Source organism: Rhinatrema bivittatum, chromosome 5 (genome assembly GCF_901001135.1).
Source record: "Rhinatrema bivittatum chromosome 5, aRhiBiv1.1, whole genome shotgun sequence".
Taxonomy (NCBI): Eukaryota; Metazoa; Chordata; class Amphibia; order Gymnophiona; family Rhinatrematidae; genus Rhinatrema; species Rhinatrema bivittatum.
Window position 1 is genome coordinate 353,746,904 of NC_042619.1, and position 25,249 is coordinate 353,772,152.

Here is a 25,249-nt window from a genome sequence, read left to right on the forward strand (position 1 = left end):
TTTGAAAACCAGAGTAAGAATTTTAAATTGAACCTAGCAATAATGGGGAGCTAGTGGAGCTGATACAAAGCAGGGGTGATGTGGTCATGAAGAGGGTGACCTGTGATGAGATGAGCTGCAGAATTTTGTATAAGCTGCAAGGCCTTTAAAGAGCAACTGGGTAAACCCATGTAAAGAGAATTACAGTAATCAAGAAAGGTGAAAATGAGAGCCTGTGAACCCACTTGGAAGTGCAAAGGATTTAGGAAAGGTTTTACAGACTGTTGAAGCCGCAATTTGAAAAAAAGAAGTATGGATTAAAGACGGGATTTGTGAGCGAAAGGAGAGTGATGAGTCAATTTTCATTCACAAGTGCCAAGCAGTAGAAGAAATAGAAATAGAGGTACCATTGAACAACCAACATGCTGGTAAAGTCAGAAGGTCTGTGCAAGAGAGCAGCACACTCACTTTTCTTGAGGTTAAGGACCAGATTATTGTCCATTAACCAGGATTTTATGTTCGTAAACAAGAAGCCAACCTGGAGAACATGGCATCAAATATGGTGGAAAATAGGGAGTAGCAACTGAATTTCATCAGCATAGACTTTGAAAGTGAGGCCTAGCTGAGCTAAAATAGTACAGAGAGGCAGAAGATAGATGTTGAATAAAATAGGAGAAAGAACTGATCCTTGAGGGAAGCAGGTGGACAAAGGGACTGGATAGGAACAAAAGTCACCCTGTAGAAGCGGTGTATCTGAAAAGAAGAGAGCCAAGAAAGCACCAAAGCAGAAATACCTGGAGATTCCAAAAGAATCAGTAGGATAGCATGATTAACTGTGTCAAAATCTGCGGTCAGGTCGATGAGGACGAGTGCATACTGTGTCTCCCCAAAGCCCTCTGTGACTGTTCCCAGGGAAGACAAGAGAAGCAGGACAAAACCCAACCTGCGAATCATGCAAGAGGAGATTATCATCCAAGAATTCTTGAAGCTGACGTAATACCACCTTTTCAATTATCTTTGCCAGAAGAGGGGATGGAAGAAATAGGATGAAAGTTTGAAGGATCTGTTGAAGAGGAAGTGGGAGTCTTGGGAACAGGATGAACAAAATCTACTTTTAGACCAGGTGGCAAAACCCCTTGAAGCAGGGAGACTTGTTCAACTGACTTCAAAGCCTCACCCAGATCTTCCCTTAGCACGTTAATAACTGCAATTGAGCACACGTTGAGTGGACAAAAATTGTCCTTCATTGCAGACTGTATAGAGCAGATCTCTGCTGTAGAAGGTAATTCGAAGTGACTCCATACTGGTGCAGCTGGAGACAAGAGAGCCTGAGGAAGGGAATTGTAAGCAAGGCTATTTTGTTTGGAAAAAGGAAGCAAAATGTTCACAAGTAGCCTCAGAGGGTTCAGGTGATTCATTGTGATGTGATTGAACCAATGCATGAACTATACTAAATAATTCTTGGAAACTAGAGGCCAGTGATGTAATGCGTTTAGAATAGTATTCCTTCTTGACATGATCTAATGCAGCTCTATAGCAAGAAAGAGTAGAGCGGTAAAGTTTCAAATTGTCCATAGTTTTAGCTTTTCTCCAGCAACACTCGCCTCTCCTAACACCTGCTTTAAGGACCTCATATCCGAGGTATACCAAGGAGCATTATTTCTTTTCCTACTGAACAGCCTTACCTTATAGGCAGTAGAATCCAGAGCTGTATGCAGAATAGAGTGCCAGTGACTTACCGATTCATGCACATCAGAGAATGTGGTAGTATAAAACATCAATCAGGACCTGCATAGCTGGTCCAAGTTGATCCTAGATCGACGAGTAACAGCATGAGGCCTCTTCTTACCAGTGAACAACTTGTCAGGAACTGGTAATGTGGTCTGAATTAAATAGTGTTCAGACCAACGGACAGGAGAACAGGAGCATTAATAGGGATATTAGTGATCCACGATTTACAGATGAAAATGAGATCGAAGGTGTGTCCCAGTTTGTGAGTACAAGAGTGGATGATCTAGGACCAACCTAGTGCTTCCATTAACGAAAGGAAATAATCGTAAGTAGGAAATAATGGGTTAGTGTCAGCCTGCAAGTTAGTCACCCAAGACAAGAACGTTCTTTACGTCTGCCTTAATAACCAGCAGGCAATCACAAGCCGATGGATTTGACTCTAAAATGTTTAAGGGGCAATATGTTAAGCATAAACCCCAGTTAAAACCAGATTTAAGAAAGAGTTCCTCCACTGGGGAAGCGCCTTCCTCTGAAGGAACCACCTTTAGCTGTAATAGCGATTTTGCCAACACCAGTAACCCTCCGCCATATTTATTTGGCCTAGGGTTAGAGAAGACAGACTATCTTGGGAGCTGAAGCTGGTGTAACAATATAGTGTTCGATGAAGAATCCAGGTTTTCATAAGACACAGTACATCAGAGTAGAGGTATTTAAGTAAATCTACAATAACTGTGAATTTATGCCATATAGCCTGACAGTTTATTAGGCAGATAGACAAAACTATTAAAGCCAGATCCCCTAAGATCAGTGAACATTACAGCTTTTGAAAGTAGGGAGGAAGGGGCACGAGTGTAGTGTTTTTTAAAAAAATCATGTCCCGAAAGGGACCCATAATGCCCTCTACCCGTTACAACAGGAATAGCCTCATCCATGATACCGATATCAGTTGCTCCCATACTGAGACCAGCCAAGCCTAAGGCCAGATATAAAGTAGCAAAAAACATACTGAGCCAAAGATTGTTCAGCTGAAAAAAAACAAACCTAAGTCAATGAAGGTCTAAGGAGCAAGTAGAAAGACTTGACATCTAAATCTTATGCAGCTCAGTCATGCACACAAAGGAGCATGCTTCTTAGTCACACTCCGTGCGTACGCCTCTTTGGAGCGGTGCACCTCTGGCATGGGAGATTAATAGGGTGCCGGTCGTGATTTCATCAGGGGATGGAGCTTTACTGATGCGGGCAGAAACAAACATACAGCAGCACAGGAACAATGCAGTGCAAGCAATCAGTGTAACGACAGAGCAGCAGCAGGACCAGATATATAGCACAGACCTCTATAACTGTCCAGGTCTCTGCAGAGCAGTGCATTTTCCAACTGGGCACCCGGGGTCTGCCTGTGTAAACCTAGAACTTTTTTAATAGTCTGTACTATTTCTGAAGTCTTAAGCGGATTTCATTTTACTGTTTTTCAGGTATCTGTTACTCAAAACTCACCAGATGTCTCTGGATGCTTTTCTGGTTGCTCTGAAATTCATGCAGGTGGAGGATGTCGATATTGATGAAGTGCAGTGTATCTTGGCCAATCTTATATACATGGTATGCGTTCACCTTCTCCTCCATATAGGATTTATGCTTGCGTTGGTTCCTCTCATGTCTAACTGTACAGAATACCAGATCAGAAGGTTTCTTTGAAGTTCTTCTATTTTAAATGTTTATCCTATTTTAAAATTGTATCAAAAACTGAGCTAAAACAAAAATACAGCCAAGAAGAGACAGATGTAAAATTGTGTTCAAACCGCCATTTCAATATGAATTAATCAATTTTTGTATTAAGAAGTTCATGCTTTGAAGTGGATCAACATTGAAATCTTTGTGTGTCAAGGGATAAACCCAGCAGCACACAGGAATTCACTTTATTCAAAAGTTACCCGTACCACCGCTACTTTGTCAGCTTATGCTTTTTATTGAAGTTCAGAAAGGGGTTTTTTCCCATTCATTTCTTCCACTTCAGCTCTTCTCCTCTGTCAGCTTATAGTGTAGGGTTTTAAATGTTTGTTGCGGCAACTTCCCTAATTCCCATAAAAAAAGTATGTTTTCAAAGATTATTTCAGCCTCCCATTTTTGGAGCTGTGGTTTCTTCTTTCGGTAGCTTCTGGCTGCATTAAAGCAATGTGTTTTCTTTATGCATGTCGTCGTATCGAGAAGGAAACTGTTTGGTGGTCTATGAGGGTGATTGTTTAACTGTTACCAAGCTGCATCAAAGCCTAGCACATTCACTGGATGGGAGCTGGTGCTAAGTAGCGTCAGTTCTGGAAACGGGGAATTGCATGTTATTTTCATTGGTGTACATTTGGGGTGGAGGAGTTAATGAAGTCAAAGCTCACTATTGCCTGTTTCTGTATTGACAGCTTTTTTTTTTTTTTTACCCTCTTTCAGGGTCACATTAAAGGATATATATCTCATCAGCACCAAAAGCTAGTGGTCAGCAAGCAAAACCCGTTTCCGCCGCTGTCTACCGTGTGTTAATTCCCTGCACGCGCTAGACTTGGGATGAAATTCTTTTAAGCTTGCGGAGTTCCTGTACCAAACTGCAACGTCACGACTAAAATACAGGACATGTTTTTGTATAACCCCTCTATGTGTACTTTTTAATAATTCAGACATCACAAGTTTGATAAAAAAAAAATAAAATAAAAAAAATTATACTGTGTATAACTCCACTCCTGTTTTGACAATTTTCATCTGGAAAGCCTGGGAATCTTCTTTGACTGTGAAGCATTGCAACCCATTTTGGATTTTTATTCTCTGTATCTTCAGGATTTTGTGTTGTGTTTCAGCAATGTGATACCAAACTCCATACTTCAACTATGGATTTCCCTGTGCTCCGAGCAAATGTCGGCTTTCTCCTACAGAGAAACTTGCTTAAAATGCTGCAGGACAAGACCATTCGGTGCATCTGAGTACTTCTGCTGATCTGTAACCAATTTGTTGAAAGGAGAAGGGAGCTGATCAGGCTTTAAATAGTAAAAGTTTCAAAAAAAAAAAGTCAGATTTTCTTTCCTTTTTTTTTTTATTTTAAGGCACGAGGAGTCTTGTTTAAACTAGAGGGGTACTTTTAAGCATTCATAAGTCATTTCATACCTTTTGATATTGACTTTTTTGGGCCGGAATGACTTATTCTGCTTTTTCTAGTGCATAAATCGTTCCCGTGGAAGACATTGGCCATCTTGAAAGATGAGAATCTGAATCTGTGGTGCTCAAAGGGCATGGCGTTCTCAGAATTCTTCCATATTTTCCTGGAAGGAGACTGTATGGGGTTTTTTTTCCCCTACATTGAGTCTTTTTTGATAAATAACACAAGTTCCCTGTACGTACCCAGATCAGTCCAGATTCCTGGGTTTTGCCTCCCTGCCAGCAGATGGAGACAGAGTTTTTCACTGACACTGTACATAACCCAGTGTGCCACCTGCAGTCCCCTCAGTATTTCTCTGTCTCCAGCAGATGGTAGATGATGTAAAACCTGCAGCCTGGAGAGAGAGAAAAAGATGAAAAGACAACATTTCTGGATCCTCCCAGGGGGTTGTGAGATCCTAGTGGAGCTATCCCCCTTGGTTTGAGGTGGACGAGCAGGAGGTTGGTGACCCTTCGGACAGCTTAGGCCAGAGGTCCGTGGGGTGGACAGCTGGTGGTCCAAATCCCTTATCACCCATGAGACAGTGGTGGAATCTGCTGACAGTTCTCAACTGCAAGCCCAGTGGGGCAGGGAAGTGTCCCTTTTATTCAGTTTGACCTGGGATGATTAGCACCTCTTTCAATATTAGCCAATTTGTTTTTATCTTCACAGCAATCTTCCAATTCTATTTCATCATGGATTGAGTTCATACCCACTTGCACCTCTGCAGTAACTGAGGTACTGGGAAAAATAAAGGATGGGTTTTGCCCATTTAATTCTTGTTCCACTGCCCTCATCAAAATACTTCGCTCAGACCTTGGGACTATAATAGCGAAAATAATTTTTCTTTCTCAGAGGGTCTGGTTCCTGCACCATTGAAATCAGCAGTAGTTCATCCCTTTCTCAAGAAATCCAATGAGGACGTCACTGATCCAGCCAACGACTGCTTTAACTCTATCCTCCCCCTCCTGTCTAGAATCATGGAAAAGTTGTGCTTTCCCAGTTCCAGGAGTTCCTGAATAACTCACAGTTTGCCTTTTGTGCCTACTACAATACAGAGTCCTCGCGTGTATCAAGCCTTGATACCATCTGTCTTGGATTTGACAGAGAAAACCAGTTTATTCTGGTTTTGTTAGATATCTAAGCGGTGTTTGGCACTCTTAGCCATAAACGTTTGATTAACTGGAAACACTGGATATTTCTTCCACTGTCCTGGCCTGGTTTTCCTCCTTCCTAACTGATCTTTCTTACACAGTAAACATGGATGGTATATCTTCTTCCCCATATCCTTTGATGGCAGGTGTTCCTCTCTTTCACCATTGCTTTTCAATTTGTACCTTACCCCACTATGTTCATACTGTGTCGCTTAGGAGTATCATTCAAAATTCTCTCTTTTTTCCTATCATTTCAACATTGGAACAGGCCTTTTGTCTGTTTCAGATCAAGATTTAGCTACATGATAACAAACTTGCTTTGAGCCTACAGAAAACAGAGATTAATGTTCTGTCATGCACAGAATTAGCTGATCTTCCCTCATGTTTCTCATTTGATGGACTTTCTATATCCCCTTAAACCTCAGGTCTGCAATTTAGGGGTTTGCTTGATTCCTCTCTGTCTATGCACCCCCATATTAATACACTTATCCAAGATCTGCCTGCTGAGACCTTTAAATCCTATTCTTTCTTCTGCCAACATTTGTTCAATCACCCAATCCATCTTTGCCTCACTAGACTACTGTAATGCTGTTTTTCTGGGCCTGCCCAATTCTCACATTAGATCAGTGCAGCTTATCTAGAACTCACTAGCTCAGTTAATTACAGGCACTTCCTCTTGTGCACATATCTCCCCGGTTTTGGCTAGTCTTCACTGGCTATTGCTAGGCTCCAGCCGACTCCCCATGCTAAGCCTCTCACCTCTGATTCGAAGCAACTCCAACACAGCCTCCAGCAGAGTGCTGTTCCAGGAACCCGGGATGGGACTTCCTGTAAATCTGGACAGCCTTTATAGGTCCCCTAGCTGGGCCTTCTTGTCTTCTGTCTTCTGGATTCCCTGGGCTGATGACGTCACATCTTCCAGGGGTATATAAGGAAGTATCTTGCAACCAGCCGGCACCTTGGCAACAGGTCTCCTAAGTGGCCTGCTTCTCGGTGCATATTGCTAAGGTGTATCTTCTGCCTCTGTCGTCCTGGATTTGATTCCAGTTCTGGACCCGACGTCTGCTTGCTTGCTGCCTGCCTTGACCCTGGACTGTCTTCTGGATTCCGCTTGCTTACTGCCTGCCCTGGGCCTTGGATCGCCTTCTGGATTTTGCTTGCTCGTCGCCCAACTAGCTCCTTCACAGACTTTTACTATGAATGTACTTGAAAATGTTTTTATTACTTGTTATAACCTCTTTGGCAAGCTTCTTTTCAAATTCTCTCAGCTTGCTTAATTACTTTTTTTTACATATAACTTGACAGTGCTTATGTGCTTCCCTCTTTTCCTCATTTGGGTCTGCTTTCCATTTTTTTTTTAATGATGATGTCCTTGACTTTAATTGCCTCTTTCACCTCACTATTAAAGCAGGCCTGCAGTCATTTGATTTTCCTTTGATCTTTTTTAATGGATGGAATACATTTTGTCTGAGCCTCAAGGATGCTAATTTTAAACAGCGTCCATACCTCCTCCTAGATGCCTCCCTCCGAACCATGTGCTACTGAGTGATTGTCACCTTTCCCCCATGTTCCTGATTAAAAGCTGTTCTCCTTTTTAGCAGCACCAGCAGCCTGGTTCCTTTCTGACTAGTGTGGAATCCAAGCATCAGAATCGGCTCCCCCTTCCCCAGAAAAAACCCTCTTCCTTGCATGGAACGGAGAGCATTTCTGAGGATGCAGCCCTGGAGGTTCTAGATTTCAGTTTCCTAAAAGCCTAAATTTAGACTCAGGAATCTCCATCCTGCACCTTGCTATGTTATTGCTATCAGGGGGCTCTTCCCCAGCACACTCTAAAATCTTATTTAGGTGGTGCGTGAAGTCTGCTACCTTCACACTAGTCAGACAAGTTACCAAGTGATCCTCATGTTCACCAGCCACCCAGCTTAGCTACTTTCCTAATGATTGAATCACCCACTACTGCAGCCGTTCTAACTCTTCCTTCCTGGGCAACTGAGCCCTGAAGACACATCCTCAGTGTGAGAGGATAAAGCATCACCTTGGAAGGCAGGTCCTAGCTACAGGAGTCCTTCCTGCCACACCATGGTGATGGTCTCCAGCCAGGTGACCTTGCTTCTCCACTGCAGTACTAGAGCTGGCTGGCCTGGAGCTGGGATTGCTCTACTATGCCCCTGAAGGTCTCCTTTATATACTTCTCCGTCTGCCTCAGCTCTTCCAGGTATTATTGCATCGGACGGCCAAGAGAGGAAGATGTGCACGCGTTGAAAAAAACCGGGTGCCCAGTTTGGAGACATTTTTTTTACGCACAGGATATTGCGTCTGCCCCCAAGTTTGTTACCTGAGACACAGAAATTAGACAGGCAATGGAGGGTTACAAGGAGTGAAGTGAAGTCTGAACTCTGGCTTCCCCAGTTAGCCTGCTGCACTAACCACTGTGCTGCTGTTCCACATCTGTTGCCCTGGCTGCTGTGATGTCTTAATGGAGAGGACATGATGCCCCTGAGCTGTGTCATATTACTGTTTTTCATTGATGAACCCATCAAAAACCGTTCCAGAAATTACGTTAACAGGAAGAGCATTGCTAAAGATAACCGTTTTCTTCAGCAGTTATACACACATGGGCAATAAAATAACTTCCTTTAAATAACTGCAGCTTTACTTGTCAAAGATGGTGTGGATATATGTCCCAGGAATAAAATGTCACTGGCATTAGTTTTTAATCATGCCATTGTATTCTTGGACTATTCGTTTCTGTGCATAGTTTTCTGCAACCAAGTGATGTATCTTGAAACTTTAGTGAAAACAAATGCTTCTAGGTTACTGAGCTGTGATGGGCAGGATCCTAGCATGCCTATCAGAAACCAGGTGCCTTTATGTTCCACAGCAAAATGGCTGCCTCCAGCCAGGTGGCCATTCAGAAGCTCCTGGGAAGTCCCACAAAACACTCTGTTTGTGTGGGTGATGTTGAGGATATTTTCACAGGTCTCTCTTTCGAGGGGGGAGACCTGGAACTCGATCAGTAAACCCCCCAGCTTGACCTCGTCCTGAAGTTTCCAGCTGCTGACTGCGCCTAGGTTCCCTGGCATCAGTACATTTTCGGCAAAGTCTCGCTCAGGAATGCAGACGGGAAGACAGAAGTTGTTGTAGGTGAGGTTCGTGTTGAGTTGAAGCAGTGCAATGTTATTCTCACCGGTCTCTGCTGAGTACCTCATATGTACTTGTATGTTTATCACTTGGATTACCTGCTTATTAATCTCAGGTTCATGGTTCTTGAGTTTTCCTGCAACGTAAATAGCAAAGTTAACTAGAATTAGAAGCAGCCATGCTGTGTACCGCAAAAGCCACAACTCAAGCCTTCGAAAATCAGATTGCTGATATTTCATGACTTATATTTCAGTGTGCCTCAGACAAATGAATAAATGGTGTGGGACTTGGCCTAAATGTAGATTTTAGCAGGGATTAGGAGAGTATTCTGTTGGTGAGGGTATTTTGGAATCAGAGGAGTCTGTGGGGAGGGAGTTGATATTGGAGTTAAGGGAGTTTGCAAAGATCAGGGTTTCCGTGTTTCCTTCATGCTAACCAGTCCAGTAATTTAGGACTGCACGGTGTGGGAGATGGAAGGTTTTCCGAGATTAAGGGCACTACCCCTTTACCATGGGGATCTCGGCATGGTGTTCATTTTGCACGCCACGGCCTTAATGAATGCCACCGTACACAAATGCCTACCGCACATGTTAAATTTAAAAGGCTACTTTGCAGTAACCTTTCAGACAGTACAAATTATTAAATTGTAGCAGCAGTTTTCTTAAGTAACATCTATTGTTTGTACATAAAAGACTTATCAATATACAGATAGCAATTAATTTCTGTGTAATAAGCAAAGTACTGTTATTGACTATATGGTGTGAAATCAGTGATTATATACAGAGGTGTATTAAAGTCACACAAAGTTTCATACGATGCAGAAATTACATCTGTCTTTGACAGGTGAGCTTATTTTGTTTTAAAGTTGCTAGAAATGCAACCATTGAAAAACTAGTTGGGTTACCCCCTTACCTGCAACAACCTTGATAGAGCTTGGGCTGTATTTCTGGGTACACTCGGCTGTGGTCAGCACAAAATTCTGGTTTAGGATAACACCACTGCAGAAGCCCTTTCCTTCTGAGTTTATTAACAGCACCTTTTAAAGCAAAAGACTGGTGGTATATATTGATCCCATACACAGGAAAAGAGGAAACCAGGAGCAGGACTCAGTAAAAATGCTTTGAATAACACTGCCATAAAAGCTCCCAGAATATTTTGTTTAGGTGCACAAGATAAAAGAAGACCAGCCCGAACAATTAGAAAATAGCAGTGGAGCACACGAACTATACATTTATTACTCAATACTAGGGGTGTTTATTTATTTATTTATTTTGTGTCATTTGTTTAGGGTCGTTATCTGTTTGATTTTGTTTTTAAAATGGTTTGGAGAGTGTTTATTTTGGGTTTCCCTCATTTCAGAGTTAGTGTGCACTAACGGAACTTAATGCGCACTAAGTGGATGTTAAGCAATAGCAAGCACTATGTATAGTTAGTGCACATTAAATGAAAATGTTACTGATATGTTAAAAAGTGTCAATTGGGGAGAAGTTCATTAGCCAGAGGTATTGTTCTGCATTACCATTGGCTGCCAGAACAAATCATGTCCCCCGGGCCCTGATCCACCATTCACAAAAACTGCTACCATCTGAAAATTGGTTGGTTTCATGTGATCTGCCGTCATGAAAAATGTCCATTACCTGAAATTCTTTTGTCAGAAAACTCCCATTATCCAGAAAAATCTATTATCCAGATTGGCTCAGCCCCACCCCTTCCAGATAAATGGTGCTCTGTTGTGGTATTAAGTAAATTATTTATTTAATAAGGTTTTCTAGACCGTAGTTTAGTAAAAAAAAAACTTTCACATCGGTTTACATTTTTAAGACAATAAATAGATCTTTGAGTAAAATTCTTACAGGATCTACATAGATGAACGATAAAAACAAAATTTTAAAAACAAGTAACTAAAATCAGTGAAATAGATGAGAGCAATATAAAACAGTAAGCTTAGTAAAAATCATTGAGTTATGCTGTAAGCTCTTTTAAACAGGATTAAATTAGAAGCATTAGATTTGGAAGCAAAATGCTTTGAATATTTATATTCTTGAGATCTTTATATCTAATACCTGCCAGGGGAATCTGTTTTGAAGGGTCTTCTCGGCACTGGCTGTCTTCATTTCCGAACTCTCCTCCGCAGCTAGGACCCTTCCACAGGCATACCGATCTACCAGTGTAAAAAACATTCATGCATCTTTTTATAGAATTAAAGAATATAAAATAATTATGCCACAGCTCTTGCACTCCTGTCGATGGTCATTAGCATAGCATTCAGTATCATTCTTGGATCCTGTGTTTGTAAAGAGTTCTTTTTGCATTCTGTTCCGGAGGAAAAAAAATGTTATTATTGAGACCCTGGGAATATTATGGACCAAGGTGAGTCCATTAAGCTGTTGGGTTTTGTTTGTTGTTTATCTCCAATCATGATTTGATGTGGTACTTTGGAAGATATATTAAATTAGTTGCAATAGTGTGTTCAATAGGATTTCTACCCTGCAAAATTCAAAAACATCGGGGCAGATTTTAAAATGTACGCCCGATTTTATAACACGTGCGCGCGCAGCCGCGCACGTGTTATAAAATCAGGGGTCGGCGTGCGCAAGAGGGTGCACCTTGCGCACGCCAAGCCCTCAGGGAGACCAGGTGGTTTTCTCCGTTCCCTCCCTTCCCCTAGCTGTCCCACCCCCCCAGCCCGAAAAAAACCCAAACCCCGTACCTTTGTTTCGGAAGTTACGCCTGCCAGAGGCCGAGTGCTGTGCCGGCACGTGATCCCCCGGCGGCTGTGTCTCCCGGACCGCCTGCCCCGCCCCCATCCCGCCCATTCAGAAAACCCCCAGGACATACGCGCTTCCCGGGGCTTTACGCGCGCTGCCGGGCCTTTTGAAAATAGGCCTGGCGCGTAGGGCTTTGAAAATCTGCCCCATTATGTTTACGCATAAATCTCCGCTGTACAAAATATGCCCAAGTTGAAGCCAAGAGCATTAAAAAAAAACCCCAAAAACCTGTTTGCAGAATAAAGGCTATCTTCATTGAAGTGTAATTCTAACCAGCTAATATTAAATTCCCCATGCGCCACACTGTGGGTCTGCGCACTAATACTACTGGGTCGTGTGCTAATACAAGCTACAAGAGTCTGAATATTAGGACAATTTTCAAGCCCATTTATGTGGATGAAACGCATTTTACTTAGGGCAATTTTCAGACAGCCAATTTACACATCTCAATGCAGCTGAAAATATGTGTGCGCCTTTAGCTGCTTTAATGAAGCAAAGCTCCCAGGGGCCTGGTCAGGGCAGGGGAGGGGAAAATAACACGCGTAGACTGTATTCTCAAATGTACACATTTCTCATGGAAAAAAAGTACCCTTGAAACAGGTGCGTGTACTTTGCAGCAACGACAAGCTGAAAATAGAAAAGGATGCGCAGTCTTTCCTTTTGAGTGCAAAGTGCAAGGGGAAAAAGCCTTTGTCCCAGCGCAGATAGTTTGAAAATTGCCCCTTAGACCTTTCTTGTACCAACTTCTCATATTCTGCTGTCTACTTGTAGATAAGGTTATCGGCAGGGGAACTGGTTTCTGTTGCACACAAATTATTAACAATAAGCATCGTCAAAGACGTTTCAAAACGGTATGTGATAATACAGCTTTAAAAAATACCGTCCTTGAGTGGTGGTTTCTCATCTGTTGTGAACAGCAGTTAGTGTGACTGGGTTTAAAAAAGGTTTGGATAAATTCCTAGAGGAAAAATCCATAAACTGCTATTGATCAATAAGGAATAGTAGCTTGAGATCTATTTAATGTTTGGGTACTTGCCAGGTTCTTGTGGCCTGGATTGGCCACTGTTGGGCACAGGATGCTGGGCTCGATGGACCCTTGGTCTGACCCAGTATGGAAATCTTTGTAGGTTTTGATACCCTATGAAAGAGCAACCAAAGAGACTGTAGTAGCTTAAGCTTTTGAGACCATGCAGGTTCCTTCTTCAGATGTAACTGTGGTGCTGGAAGTGGGAAGCTTGTGTATCTAGAACAGGGATCAGTGATGTTTTTGGGGCAAACTGCCAATCAATCTGCAACATCTGCTTATAGCACACACTGGGCCACTGGAAAAACAACTCCGATTCTAAAAACCCTGCGCTGGATCCCCCCCCACTCTCGTAGCGCCCCAAATTCAAACTCCTAACACGTGCCTACAAAACCGTCAAAGGTCAAGCACCGGCCTGCGGCAGAGAATCTCTTAACTCCTTCAAACCACCGCTCTCTCCCTGTGCTCCTCAACACCGGTTCCCCAAAACCGTGCCTTCCCCTCAGGACAACATGCCTCACACAAAAACGAGGACAAGAACCCGTGGAACTGTTTACCCTCCCCTCATTGGACTTTCCCCCCGCACCGTCTGTCCTTCAGAAGAACAGAGAAAAAAAAACCCTGATTTCTGGAGAATGCATTTGGTACCGATCCATGACTCAAACCCAGCCAAACGGTCTTTATTTTATTTATTTATCTATCCACTGATTTTATAACACCATCGTTCGGTCAAGCCATCGCAACGGTTTGTAAATCTAAAAGTGCTAAAAAGAATAAATTCATAAAGGGTAATAAAATAATGAAAAAAAAAGAAGAAGATGCATTAAAATAGCAAATGAAAACATTTGGACTGAATTAAAATATGGCTAAAAATGATCAGTTAAAAGAAGGGGGTTAATAGAGTTTTTATGCCCCCCAGCTCACTATACTAACCCACCCTATTTATTTACCCCCTATGGTGAAATCCTTGTAACTAAATCTACCTGTACTGTCCTGAGCTCTGCCTAGTAGAGCGGTTTACGCACTGCCCACACTGCTACAGATAGCTGGCAGCCTGGCTCATACTGCAACCCACTATGTATCCGCAATTGGAAATCAGCAAACATGTAATCCAGTGCACCACACCACAAGACACGGTTGTTACCTGTAACTCACTTTGGACTCCTTGCTGGAAAAGCATATCGTAAATAAATGATGCTGTTTATGAGAGCCTAGACAGAATGGAGACGTGATGGTCATCTTCCAATGTGTAATGCCCTTATATATTTTATTCCTGTTATATGATATGATCACAATCTTCAAGGGATAAAAAAAATCTTCCTTCTCGCATCTCTACAGTCACATCTGAAGAAGGGGCCTGTGTGGACTTGCATATACTCCAGTCTCTTATGCTGATCCTTCTAAAGGTGTCACAGTCTACAAGGATTCTTTTAACACATGTTATTAATCTATTTCACTAGTAGTTTTATAGTCTGTAATTGTAGATGAGAGACAACAGGAGAAACAGAACCCAATGGAGCACGATGTCTTTGGAAGGAGGGATTGTTTTCCGGAATCACGTTACACACCACAGGATGTGCGGCCACCTTCCCAGGTCAACCCCAAAGACATTTATCCAGTCCTAATAGTGCCCCCATTGCATGCAGGGAGCTGTAGCTCAGATTATCATAAGAAAAACTGGACTTCCATCTCCATGCACACAAAGGGGCAAGACCAGAACTAGATCAGAGTCTTCAGGTTGACCCGGGTGTGGTGGCAATCCTAGGGCAGCGGTGGGCAACTCCGGTCTGAGACTGCCACAAACAGGTCTGGTTTTTTTCAGAACATGCACCTTGAAAATGCATGAAGCATATATGCCTACACCACCTCCACCACGCGCAGATGTATCTCATACCTATTCAGTGGGGTGGGTCCCGAAAAACAGACCTGTGTGTGGCAATCCAGAACCAGAGTTACCTACCCCTGCCCTAGGGTTTCATCCAAAAGTAGAACCTAATTTCACTAGCTATATGAGTAACACAGAATTTACAGGGATAAAGCAAGACATGAGATTATAGATTAAAAATGGCTTCTTTTGGTTAACATCTCACATTATTGTTAATATTCTACCATATATACCTGTTGGAAAGCAAGATTTATTATCCTCTCCAAGATCATAGCCTTCAGCACAAGAGCAGTGGTAGGACCTATACCCTGGACGGCAGAAGTGTTGACACCCATCATTCATCTGGGGGTAACATTCATTTTTAGCTAAACAGAATAAATACATCAACATTAGTTACATAAGCAGATGATGGCAGAAAAAGACCAAATGACCCATGCAGTCTGCCCAGTTTTAACAGATGCTCAAATCCTGTTCACAGACAACTAAAATAACTAATTATCCTTTGTTTGACCCATATAAGCCACAGAAACTGTTAGTGCTAAAGTATTGCAGTACAGTTAATGGTTAAAATGCTTTCATATACAGAAAATATTCCAGGATTGACTTTATTAATTGCTTCATATAAAAAAATCCCAAGTAAAAAAACAGTTTACACTAACAGAGAAGAGCATACTTACTACTGCATGTGCTGATAGCTTTCACCTGTAGAAAAATCCCATGAAAAAGGCAATCCATGTCTCAAATGCATAGCGGACTATAGCTGAATAGCTACTTCATGGAAGATTCTGGAATTAATTTCTTGTGCTAATGGATTTAGCAAATAACTATTCTAATTTTAAAAGCATCAACTAAAACAAAGGCAACAACTGACCTTGCACAGAAATGCAATTACTTGGCGATTAAGGATAAGGAAAATTGGGTTTAATGTTCTCCTAGATTTCCTGGGAATATATTTTATACAATAAGCAACTGGAAAAAAATAAATAGGCAGAATGTCATATGAGAAGGCATTCAGGCATTCCCCAGCAATAAAAGCAATCACAACAGGCCAAGCTGGCTTTAGGGCAGACGGTGACCTCGGCGCACCCTCTCTTCCCCCACTCCCTCCCTTCCATTCATCCATTCTCTCTTCTCTCCCCTCCCCTCCAGGCGTTCTCCCCTTCTCCCTTTCTACATCCATTCTCTCCTCTCGCTCCATCCCAGCATTCTTTCCTCTAGATATGCTCGCTTCCTTCTCCCCTCCCCCCCCCCCCCCCCCCCCCACCATCTATTCTCTCCCCCCCAGGCATTCTCCTCCACTTCCTCTAGGCATTCTCTTAATGTACCCAGTACACATCGGGAGTCACCTCGGTAAAAGCAGCACACACTCTCCACTTACAGGCCCTTTGGAAGTAAGAGACTACCCAATTAAAAACAAAAATACATTCCAAGCCTATACAGCAAACCTGGCCATCCCCAAAACAGCACTAACCTCCAAGACTCAAACTGCAAGAATCTTACATCAGCACGGCAAATATTGCATGGGCCCTAGAATACCAATGCACTTCCCTACTGGAAAAACCAGAATAAATCAGACTTCTACAGCTCCCCACGGAGAACCTGAACCCCCGTAAAATACCTCCCCTCTGTTACATCGTGCATGCACCCCCAGCTCAAGTCCCATCCCTGTTACTTGTTCAGTCTTCTGGCGTCAGTCTTTTTTATTATGACATCTCATGTCCTCTCTCCCTTTTCATTCTATCCAGCATCCTCCATTCCCATTGCCCCCTCTCTCTGTCCGTCCCCCTTCCCCCCCCCCCCCCCCCCCCCAGATTTTGTCTGCCCTACTCCCCTGTACATTCAATTTTCCCTTCACCCAAATGTGGTCCTCTCCCCTTTTGTTCTACCCATCCAGGTCCTCTCCATTCTCCAGTCCATCCTCCCTCTATTCTTCTTTCTCTCTCTCTCCCTCCTCCCCATCCTGGGTCCTATCCCTCCATCCTGGATCCTCTCTTTCACTTCATGCCCCCATCCAAGATTCCATAATCTGGTGGCTCATACCATGAGACTGGCCCCTGGCCCCTGAATGGGAGAGGAGACTCATTTGCTATTAAGCACCCTTCATCCTACCTACCCCACAAGGAAGGGTGGGGGACATAGAGGAACACCTGCACCACCAGGCTTTGCGAGGTTTAGCTTCCTCAAGCCTTGCCTTCTAGTGCTGTCCGGCCTACAGAATGACAATGGGGGAGGCTGGTAGTGCCCAAGGAACTCCTTGTCTTATGGCACACCCTGGGCAACTGCCCAGCTCGCATGATCCAAAGGCTGCCCCTGACAACAGAACTGAACCTTAAAGAGTGCTTCAACCCCCCCTAATGTTTTTGATTCCTGCAAGCCTTAGATATGGTTGAGCTATAAAGTAATCATTATTTATTTTTATTAATTTAAAAATGTTTATATTCTGCCTCTAGTGATAACTTGTGCTGGGCAGATCACAACTAAAAACAAACCCTAGCAATCCTAAAATACATACAGTTGATTAAAAATATAATAAAGTTAAAATATCAAATACATTAAAATATCATTGTTTCCTACCCAGACACAAAGAAGCAGTACTATTACCTATAGATCAAAAGCCTGCTTAAACCAAATATGCGTTTAACTCTGTATGTGCTGACCTCATTGCTGGCACATAAAGCTACAGGCAAGGAGTGCCATAGTTGTGGCCCTGCTACTAAAATAGCCCTGGCACAGTTCTCCTGCAGTGGTGCTGCCTTAACTGCACGAATTGATAATAAATTATCTCCTGACCACACTGCACAATTAGGGATGTATTGCATCTGTAAATTTGCTAGATAAGAAGGTCCAGCTAGTTTCAGAACCTTATACACCAGAAATAAGATTTTAAATTCAATCTGGCAGGCAATGAAGTTCCTGCAGGATATGCTCCCAGCACTGCCCACCCAATACCAGGTGAGCCGCAGAGTTCTGTAAAACCTGAACTGCTGCTTTTAAGTAGGCAGCAGGCATTAGGCTTCATCATCAAAAATGAGCACATTATGGGCATGATTTTTAAACCTACGCCCAACTTTATAACATGCGCGCGTAGCCGCGAGCATGTTATAAACTCCAGGGTCGGCGCGCGCAAGGGGGTGCACACTTGTGCACCCCCTTGCGCGCGCCGAGCCCTAGGGGAGCCCCGATGGCTTTCCCTGTTCCCTCCGAGGCTGATCCGAAATCGGAGCGGCTTCGGAGGTAACTTTCCTTCTGCCCTCCTCCACCTTCCCCTCCCTTCCCCTACCTAACCCACCCCCAGCCCTATCTAACCCCCCAACCTTTGTTGGCGAAGTTGCGCCTGTCTCTGGGCAGGCGTAGATTGTGTGCGCTGCGCGCGAGCCCCCAGCGCAACCGCTGTGCTGGAGGCCTCGGCCCCGCCCCCACCCCGCCCATTTTTTCAAGCCCCGGTACATACGCGTGTCCTGGGGCTTGCGCGCGTCGCCGGGCCTAAGCAAAATAGGCTCGACACGTGCAGGAGCGGGTTTTTGGGGTTACGCATATACGCGCGTAACCCTTTGAAAATCCGCCCCATGCCTTTTGCAGCAAAAAGTGCACTAAAGCAAGCATGCATGGAAAATGACTAATTCTGAACGTGCAAAAGCATAGACCAGTGGGTTCCCAAACCCCTGCCCTGGACAACTCCCAGCCAACCGAGTTTTCAGGATATCCACAATGAATATGCATGAGATAAATTTGTATGCACTGCCTCCATCGCTTAAATGTTGTGAACAGATCAAACTGGGAATTTAAGCTTGTCCAGTTTTCTAGACTCTAGAGCTACCCTCTTGGTTGTTTAGAGCCTGACCGGGATTGGATATTAAAGCAATTCTTTGGAACCCCAAATAAAGTATTTCTGGGTTTGAGAGTGGCCATATTCCCAGATGCATCAAGAGTAAAGCCTTTTTGACTTATAGAGGTAGGGTGATTGCTCTTGGATATTCTTTTTTTGTAAAGATATCCATGTAAATGTTTGATTAAGGCTGGGAATGATAGATTTTTGTTCTTTGGCCCAAAACAGCTTGAAGTATTTCTTCAAGCTAGAGCTCTTTCTACAAGATCTTTCCGTGCAACCAGGGAATCTTAGAACTTTACTAATAATTGATTTGGCATTACTTGGTGACAACTGACTTATCTCAACCTTTTTCCCTCTGTTGTGGGCTGTGTTATTTTATTTCTCCTTTGGAGAGCTTCCATCTCTTACGTTTTTGTAATTTCTTCTCTTTTTTTTTTCCCCCCCCTTATATCGCTTATAATTGATGAATAATTTGAAAATCAATAAAGCAACTGAATATTAAAAAAAAAAAAAGTTGTGAACAGGTGCAGTCCAGCTCACACCTGGAGCTCTCCAGTCCCCACTGAAACGAATGGGACTGCCTGCAGGAGCTGAGGTTGTGTGTTGTCCATGCCTACAGCTGACTGCCACTTTTTAGCAGGTATTTAATATCGTCTATCGCCAATGGAACACACCTTGGCTTAGCTGACAATATCATAATTTGTTTTTCTGGTTTGGACTGGAGTTGGGTAATTGTGATCCTTATCTACTGGCCTTTTAAATTAAGTAAGTCAAACATCGTCTTCTGTGAAGTAGTAGTTAGGGCTGTCAGCCCTATCTCCCTGATAACTCTCTTCCTTTCCTTGCCACAGGGCCATCCCTCCCTTGACCTTCCCGTCTCTTCACCCCACTTCTTATCCCTTCTTGGGCCTCCTACACTAGCCACAGAATTACGGGGCTCTCCATAGGTCACGACCAGTGCTTCTGATAGCAATGATCCTGTCGGGGGAGATGGACTCTGCAGGCTGCCGCCGATGGCTGGCAATGAGTAGATAGATAATCGAAAGAGGCCACCGTGGCAGGCAGGAAGCACGATGTCTCCCCCCCCCCCCCCCCCCCGTCCCCGTGCTCTCACTTTACACCCCCCCCCCCCCCCCCCCCCCCCCCAGATTCTTCTTTGCTGGTCCCGCAGTTATTCACATATCAAGGCCATTTGCTCCTGTGGTGGTCCGGTTCTCCTTTTCTGTCTTCTGATCTTAATTTCGGTACTATTGGCAACCCTAGAAGCAGTGTCATCCTAGGTAGATTTTTATATCTTGTTTCCTGTATCTTGACTTGAACTGCTCTTGCAATTTGTTCTGGTTATGAGAGTTGGGAACGGGTGATTCGGTTTTATTATAATTTTCAAAATTAATTTGTAAATTTCATATTTGGAAGGGGGTGGAAATAGAAACATCGTTATTGAGAAAAAAAAAAAAAAAAAGCAAGAGAGCTCATTTTAAATGAAATCAAATACATTCAAAAAAATGGGTGACCCTGCAACTCCTTATATTTGCCTTGCCAAATTTCTCTCTCTCTCACCAGTTTGGGGTGTATATGCTTCTTTCCTCGGTCCTTACCGCCACTTCTGCAGAAGGGACCTCTGCGACCTCAAACCCTCACGCACTGCAGTATCTTTGTATCAAGGCCTGAGGCCGAGCCAGTGACAAACACTGCAACCTGCAAAGACTTCCTTACCAAACTGGCAGTTGTTTCCACTATAATCTTCAGGGCAGGTGCATGTGTAGCTGCGAATAGTGTCCTCGCACGTCCCATTGTTCATGCAAGGGTCGGAGGAGCACTGCCTGCCACCTGAATGGAAGACATAAGAAGAGTCACACGGGTAATGTCCATTTATGAGAGAGTTTCCTTATGACTTACAAGCTTATCCTTGTACATTAGCAAGTGGAATAGCTGGGCCCCTAAAAAAAAAAAAGGTTGGGACAAGCTCCTCCAGGAGAGGACTGTTAAGAATCAATAACCAGGTAGATTCAGGAGTTCTCAGTCTCCTCCGGGAATGAGCAGGAGGGAATGGAGTTTCCCCCGCCGGGATCTTCCAAGTGACCCAGACTGGTCACCGCCGGACACAGAATGCTGGGCACGATGGACCACTGTGTTCTACAAACCATCAAATATTTTAATTCACTTTTATCTGTTGTTGCTCATACCAACAAATCAAGTGAAATGTGCTAGAGGCAAATTTTGTTTTTCTTCTTCTCTCATTCTCTTCAAAATAACGCCCACAGCCATAAAACCTGTAGCCTTCCGTATGGCGTAATATGGAGCAGGGATGGTAGAACAGACTTTCTGTTCAATCCTAGGCTCTCATTTAGCTCAAATGCTTTTATATGGAGGAGCAAAGTCATTTAAGGAGTAATTTTGTCACTGCCAGCATAGATTCAAAGTTAATTACCCACCCACTTTACACTAGTTTTCAAAGGGAGAGTACATGACCACTTTCCCTATAAAAATCACCCCACAAAAACTATCCGCGCACATTTGCACCTGCCAATTTGTAGGTTTTCCCAGGAAAAATAAGTGTATACCTTTGAAAAAAGCAAAGTATGTGTAGAAATACAAATCCCTCCCCAATCCTACCCCTGGGAATGGCTCTGCTCTCGCTGCATTCAGGCCCTTCATGCATCCTTTTATCCTTGTATCAGGCGGGACATTTTATAAAAGCCACGTCTGTGGATAAAGCACGCTTTATACCCGCAGAGATGACGTTGAAAATTGCCCTCCTTAACTGTTGTGAGGTGTCGATGTTAGGAAATCAATGAACTATTTTTGCAAAAAGAAAAAGCTTACCACGGCTACTTACCAAAATAACTTTTCCAGAACATTTCCTAAAAGAATTAAAATATAAACTTGTTTTAAGGTCTAGATATATTTTAGTTGTTTTTTTTTCCCCCAGATATTCTATTAGACAATATGCAATGTGCAACACTGAGTACGTGAATCAATATATTTATAAACGCCCTACTTTTCATTTTAATAATTTTTCATATGCATCTTAAATATTTGCACCAGAACACATGAACAACAACAACAATGATTTTGGATATTGGATTTTTGTTAATAATACTTTCTGCTCTTGTGTAGAAACCCACCACTCCAGATGGCATAACTCAGGGAACTGAAACGCTCACAGGCCCCCGACAGCAAGATGGAAATCTCCTTCAACCTCGCCTTCAGCACCAGTTGATGATCAACAGGAGTTGCCACAGGAGTGTTAGCTGTTTCAGTAGTGATATCAAGATTTATAATAGATGAGACTGATACCTAGTGGCCACTTTGAGCACTACAGCCCGTACAGATCTGGCTATGAGTTTCCAAGATCTCACCGTGTAGTGAGAGTAAATGTACTTCATATTAGGGGGGGGGGGGGGGTGTTGTTTTGTATTTTGAAAGCTACCTTGCCATTGGTTAGTACTTGTGGTCACTCCATTTTTAACCTTCATAAGACTTCCATAAACAATATTTTCCATCGTGAATTTCATCATAAGCCTGTACAAAATTTTTGTATCAAGGAAACTAGGGCGTCATGAAATGATTATACCCGTCTCCTTATTTTTGGTTAGTACAATAAAAGATATCACAATCTCCCTCCCCCCCCCTTCCCCCACCAAGTATCCCTCTTGTTTTTCTGGGACCAATTCAGTAACAAATATTCCAATGCAGCTTCTCTAAAGAAGAGGGGCATAGATGCAATGGGGGTAAAACCAGGACTGGCTCAGTCTGTGTCTGATGGCTTGGAGCCATTTCCTGCAGAACATTGCCATAATGACGATAGTAAAACCGGAACATTAGAATAAATAAATAAATAAATAATAATAATACCGTCTTAACGTCATCTTCAAAGTATTCTCTTGCCTCTTCGTGGTTGCACCTTTCCTCCAGGCATTCTCTTTCCAAGTGCCCATGAAGAAGCTCCTCAATGAACAGTAAATTTGCTCTCCTGTATCTCGGGATGACCTCATTTGCATCTTTAGCTGAGAGGAATACTGAAAAGTAAACACGGTAAGAAGTTAATATCAATGCACTTTGTGACGTGTTATTTTGATCTCCCCCCATTCCCCCCCCCCACGACGATTTTGCTTTTTCTGCTGTAAGCAATCTGAGAAACAACATTCTGTCACTGATCTTCAGATTTCCAGAACCAGTTATGAAAACGTTTATTTAAGAACGGGAAATGCAACATGGCTGGCTATTGTTAACGGGAGGGCAGTGAAGGAAATGCGGGTTATATAAGAACATAAGAACATAAGAACATAAGAAATTGCCATGCTGGGTCAGACCAAGGGTCCATCAAGCCCAGCATCCTGTTTCCAACAGAGGCCAAACCAGGCCACAAGAACCTGGCAATTACCCAAACACCTAGAAGATCCCATGCTACTGATGCAATTAATAGCAGTGACTATTCCCTAAGTAAACTTGATTAATAGCAGTTAATGGACTTCTCTTCCAAGAACTTATCCAAACCTTTTTTGAACCCAGCTACACTAACTGCACTAACCACATCCTCTGGCAACAAATTCCAGAGATTTATTGTGCGTTGAGTGAAAAAGAATTTTCTCCGATTAGTCTTAAATGTGCTACTTGCTAACTTCATGGAATGCCCCCTAGTCCTTCTATTATTCGAAAGTGTAAATAACCGAGTCACATCTACTCGTTCAAGACCTCTCATGATCTTAAAGACCTCTATGATATCCCCCCTCAGCCGTCTCTTCTCCAAGCTGAACAGCCCTAACCTCTTCAGCCTTTCCTCATAGGGGAGCTGTTCCATCCCCTTTATCATTTTGGTTGCCCTTCTCTGTACCTTCTCCATTGCAACTATATCTTTTTTGAGATACGGCGACCAGAATTGTACACAGTATTCAAGGTGTGGTCTCACCATGGAGCGATATAGAGGCATTATGACATTTTCCGTTTTATTAACCATTCCCTTCCTAATAATTCCTAACATTTTATTTGCTTTTTTGACTGCTGCAGCACACTGAGCTGACGATTTCAATGTATTATCTACTATGACGCCTAGATCTCTTTCTTGGGTGGTAGCTCCTAATATGGAACCTAACATCGTGTAACTACAGCTAGGGTTATTTTTCCCTATATGCAACACCTTGCACTTGTCCACATTAAATTTCATCTGCCATTTGGATGCCCAATCTTCCAGTCTTGCAAGGTCCTCCTGTAATGTATCACAGTCTGCTTGTGATTTAACTACTCTGAATAATTTTGTATCATCTGCAAATTTGATAACGTCACTCATTGTATTCCTTTCCAGATCATTGATATATATATTGAAAAGCACCGGTCCAAGTACAGATCCCTGAGGCACTCCACTGTTTACCCTTTTCCACTGAGAAAATTGACCATTTAGTCCTACTCTCTGTTTCCTGTCTTTTAACCAGTTTGTAATCCACGAAAGGACATCGCCTCCTATCCCATGACTTTTTAGTTTTCGTAGAAGCCTCTCATGAGGGACTTTGTCAAACGCCTTCTGAAAATCCAAATACACTACATCTACCGGTTCACCTTTATCCACATGTTTATTAACCCCTTCAAAAAAATGAAGCAGGTTTGTTAGGCAAGACTTCCCTTGGGTAAATCCATGTTGACTGTGTCCCATTAAATCATGTCTTTCTATATGCTCTACAATTTTGATCTTGAGGATAGTTTCCACTATTTTTCCCGGCACTGAAGTTAGGCTCACTGGTCTATAGTTACCCGGATCACCCCTGGAGCCTTTTTTAAATATTGGGGTTACATTGGCCACCCTCCAGTCTTCAGGTACAATAGATGATTTTAATGATAGGTTACAAATTTTAACTAATAGGTCAGAAATTTCATTTTTGAGTTCCTTTAGTACCCTGGGATGCATACCATCCGGTCCAGGTGACTTGCTACTCTTTAGTTTGTCAATCTGGCCTACTATATCTTCCAGGTTGACAGTGATTTCGTTCAGTTCGTCTGACTCATCACCCCTGAAAACCAACTCCGGAACTGGTATCTCCCCCAACATCCTCACTAGTAAACACGGAAGCAAAGAATTCATTTAGTCTTTCTGCAATGGCCTTATCTTCCCTAAGAGCCCCTTTAACCCCTCGGTCATCTAATGGTCCAACCGACTCCCTCACAGGTTTCTTGCTTTGGATATATTTAAAAAAGTTTTTATTATGAGTTTTTGCCTCTATGGCCAACTTCATTTCAAATTCTCTCTTCGCTTGTTTTATCAATGTTTTACACTTAACTTGACAATGCTTATGTTTTATCCTATTTTCTTCAGATGGATCTTTCTTCCAATTTTTGAAGGATGATTTTTGGCTAAAATAGCCTCTTTCACCTCACCTTTTAACCATGACGGTAATCGTTTTGCCTTCCTTCCACCTTTCTTAATGCGTGGAATACATATGGACTGCGCCTCTAGGATTGTATTTTTAAACAATGTCCAAGCCTGTTGAACACTTTTAACCTTTGCAGCTGCACCTTTCAGTTTTTTTCTGACTATTTTCCTCATTTTATCAAAGTTTCCCTTTTGAAAGTTT

The 25,249-nt window shown here is 42.8% G+C and overlaps 2 protein-coding genes across 3 annotated transcripts in view; one reads left to right on the forward strand and one right to left on the reverse strand.

The window, feature by feature from the left end:
- Positions 1–4,755, forward strand: part of PCID2 (PCI domain containing 2) — a 60,631-nt gene extending 55,876 nt beyond the window's left edge. For both annotated transcript variants that reach the window (XM_029604665.1, XM_029604666.1), the window contains exons 14-15: positions 3,183–3,306; positions 4,147–4,755. In XM_029604665.1, coding sequence (XP_029460525.1) covers positions 3,183–3,306; positions 4,147–4,236 — 214 coding nt within the window. In that variant the 3' untranslated portion in view covers positions 4,237–4,755. The remainder of the gene's footprint in view (positions 1–3,182; positions 3,307–4,146) is intronic.
- A 3,783-nt stretch (positions 4,756–8,538) lies between these two features.
- PROZ (protein Z, vitamin K dependent plasma glycoprotein) overlaps positions 8,539–25,249 on the reverse strand; it is a 28,098-nt gene continuing 11,387 nt past the window's right edge. The window contains exons 3-9 of the mRNA XM_029604667.1: positions 22,542–22,705; positions 21,523–21,547; positions 20,400–20,513; positions 15,088–15,219; positions 11,241–11,338; positions 10,090–10,213; positions 8,539–9,313 (exon numbers count right to left, since the gene is read on the reverse strand). Of these exons, the coding sequence (XP_029460527.1) occupies positions 8,775–9,313; positions 10,090–10,213; positions 11,241–11,338; positions 15,088–15,219; positions 20,400–20,513; positions 21,523–21,547; positions 22,542–22,705 (1,196 nt within the window). The 3' untranslated portion in view covers positions 8,539–8,774. The remainder of the gene's footprint in view (positions 9,314–10,089; positions 10,214–11,240; positions 11,339–15,087; positions 15,220–20,399; positions 20,514–21,522; positions 21,548–22,541; positions 22,706–25,249) is intronic.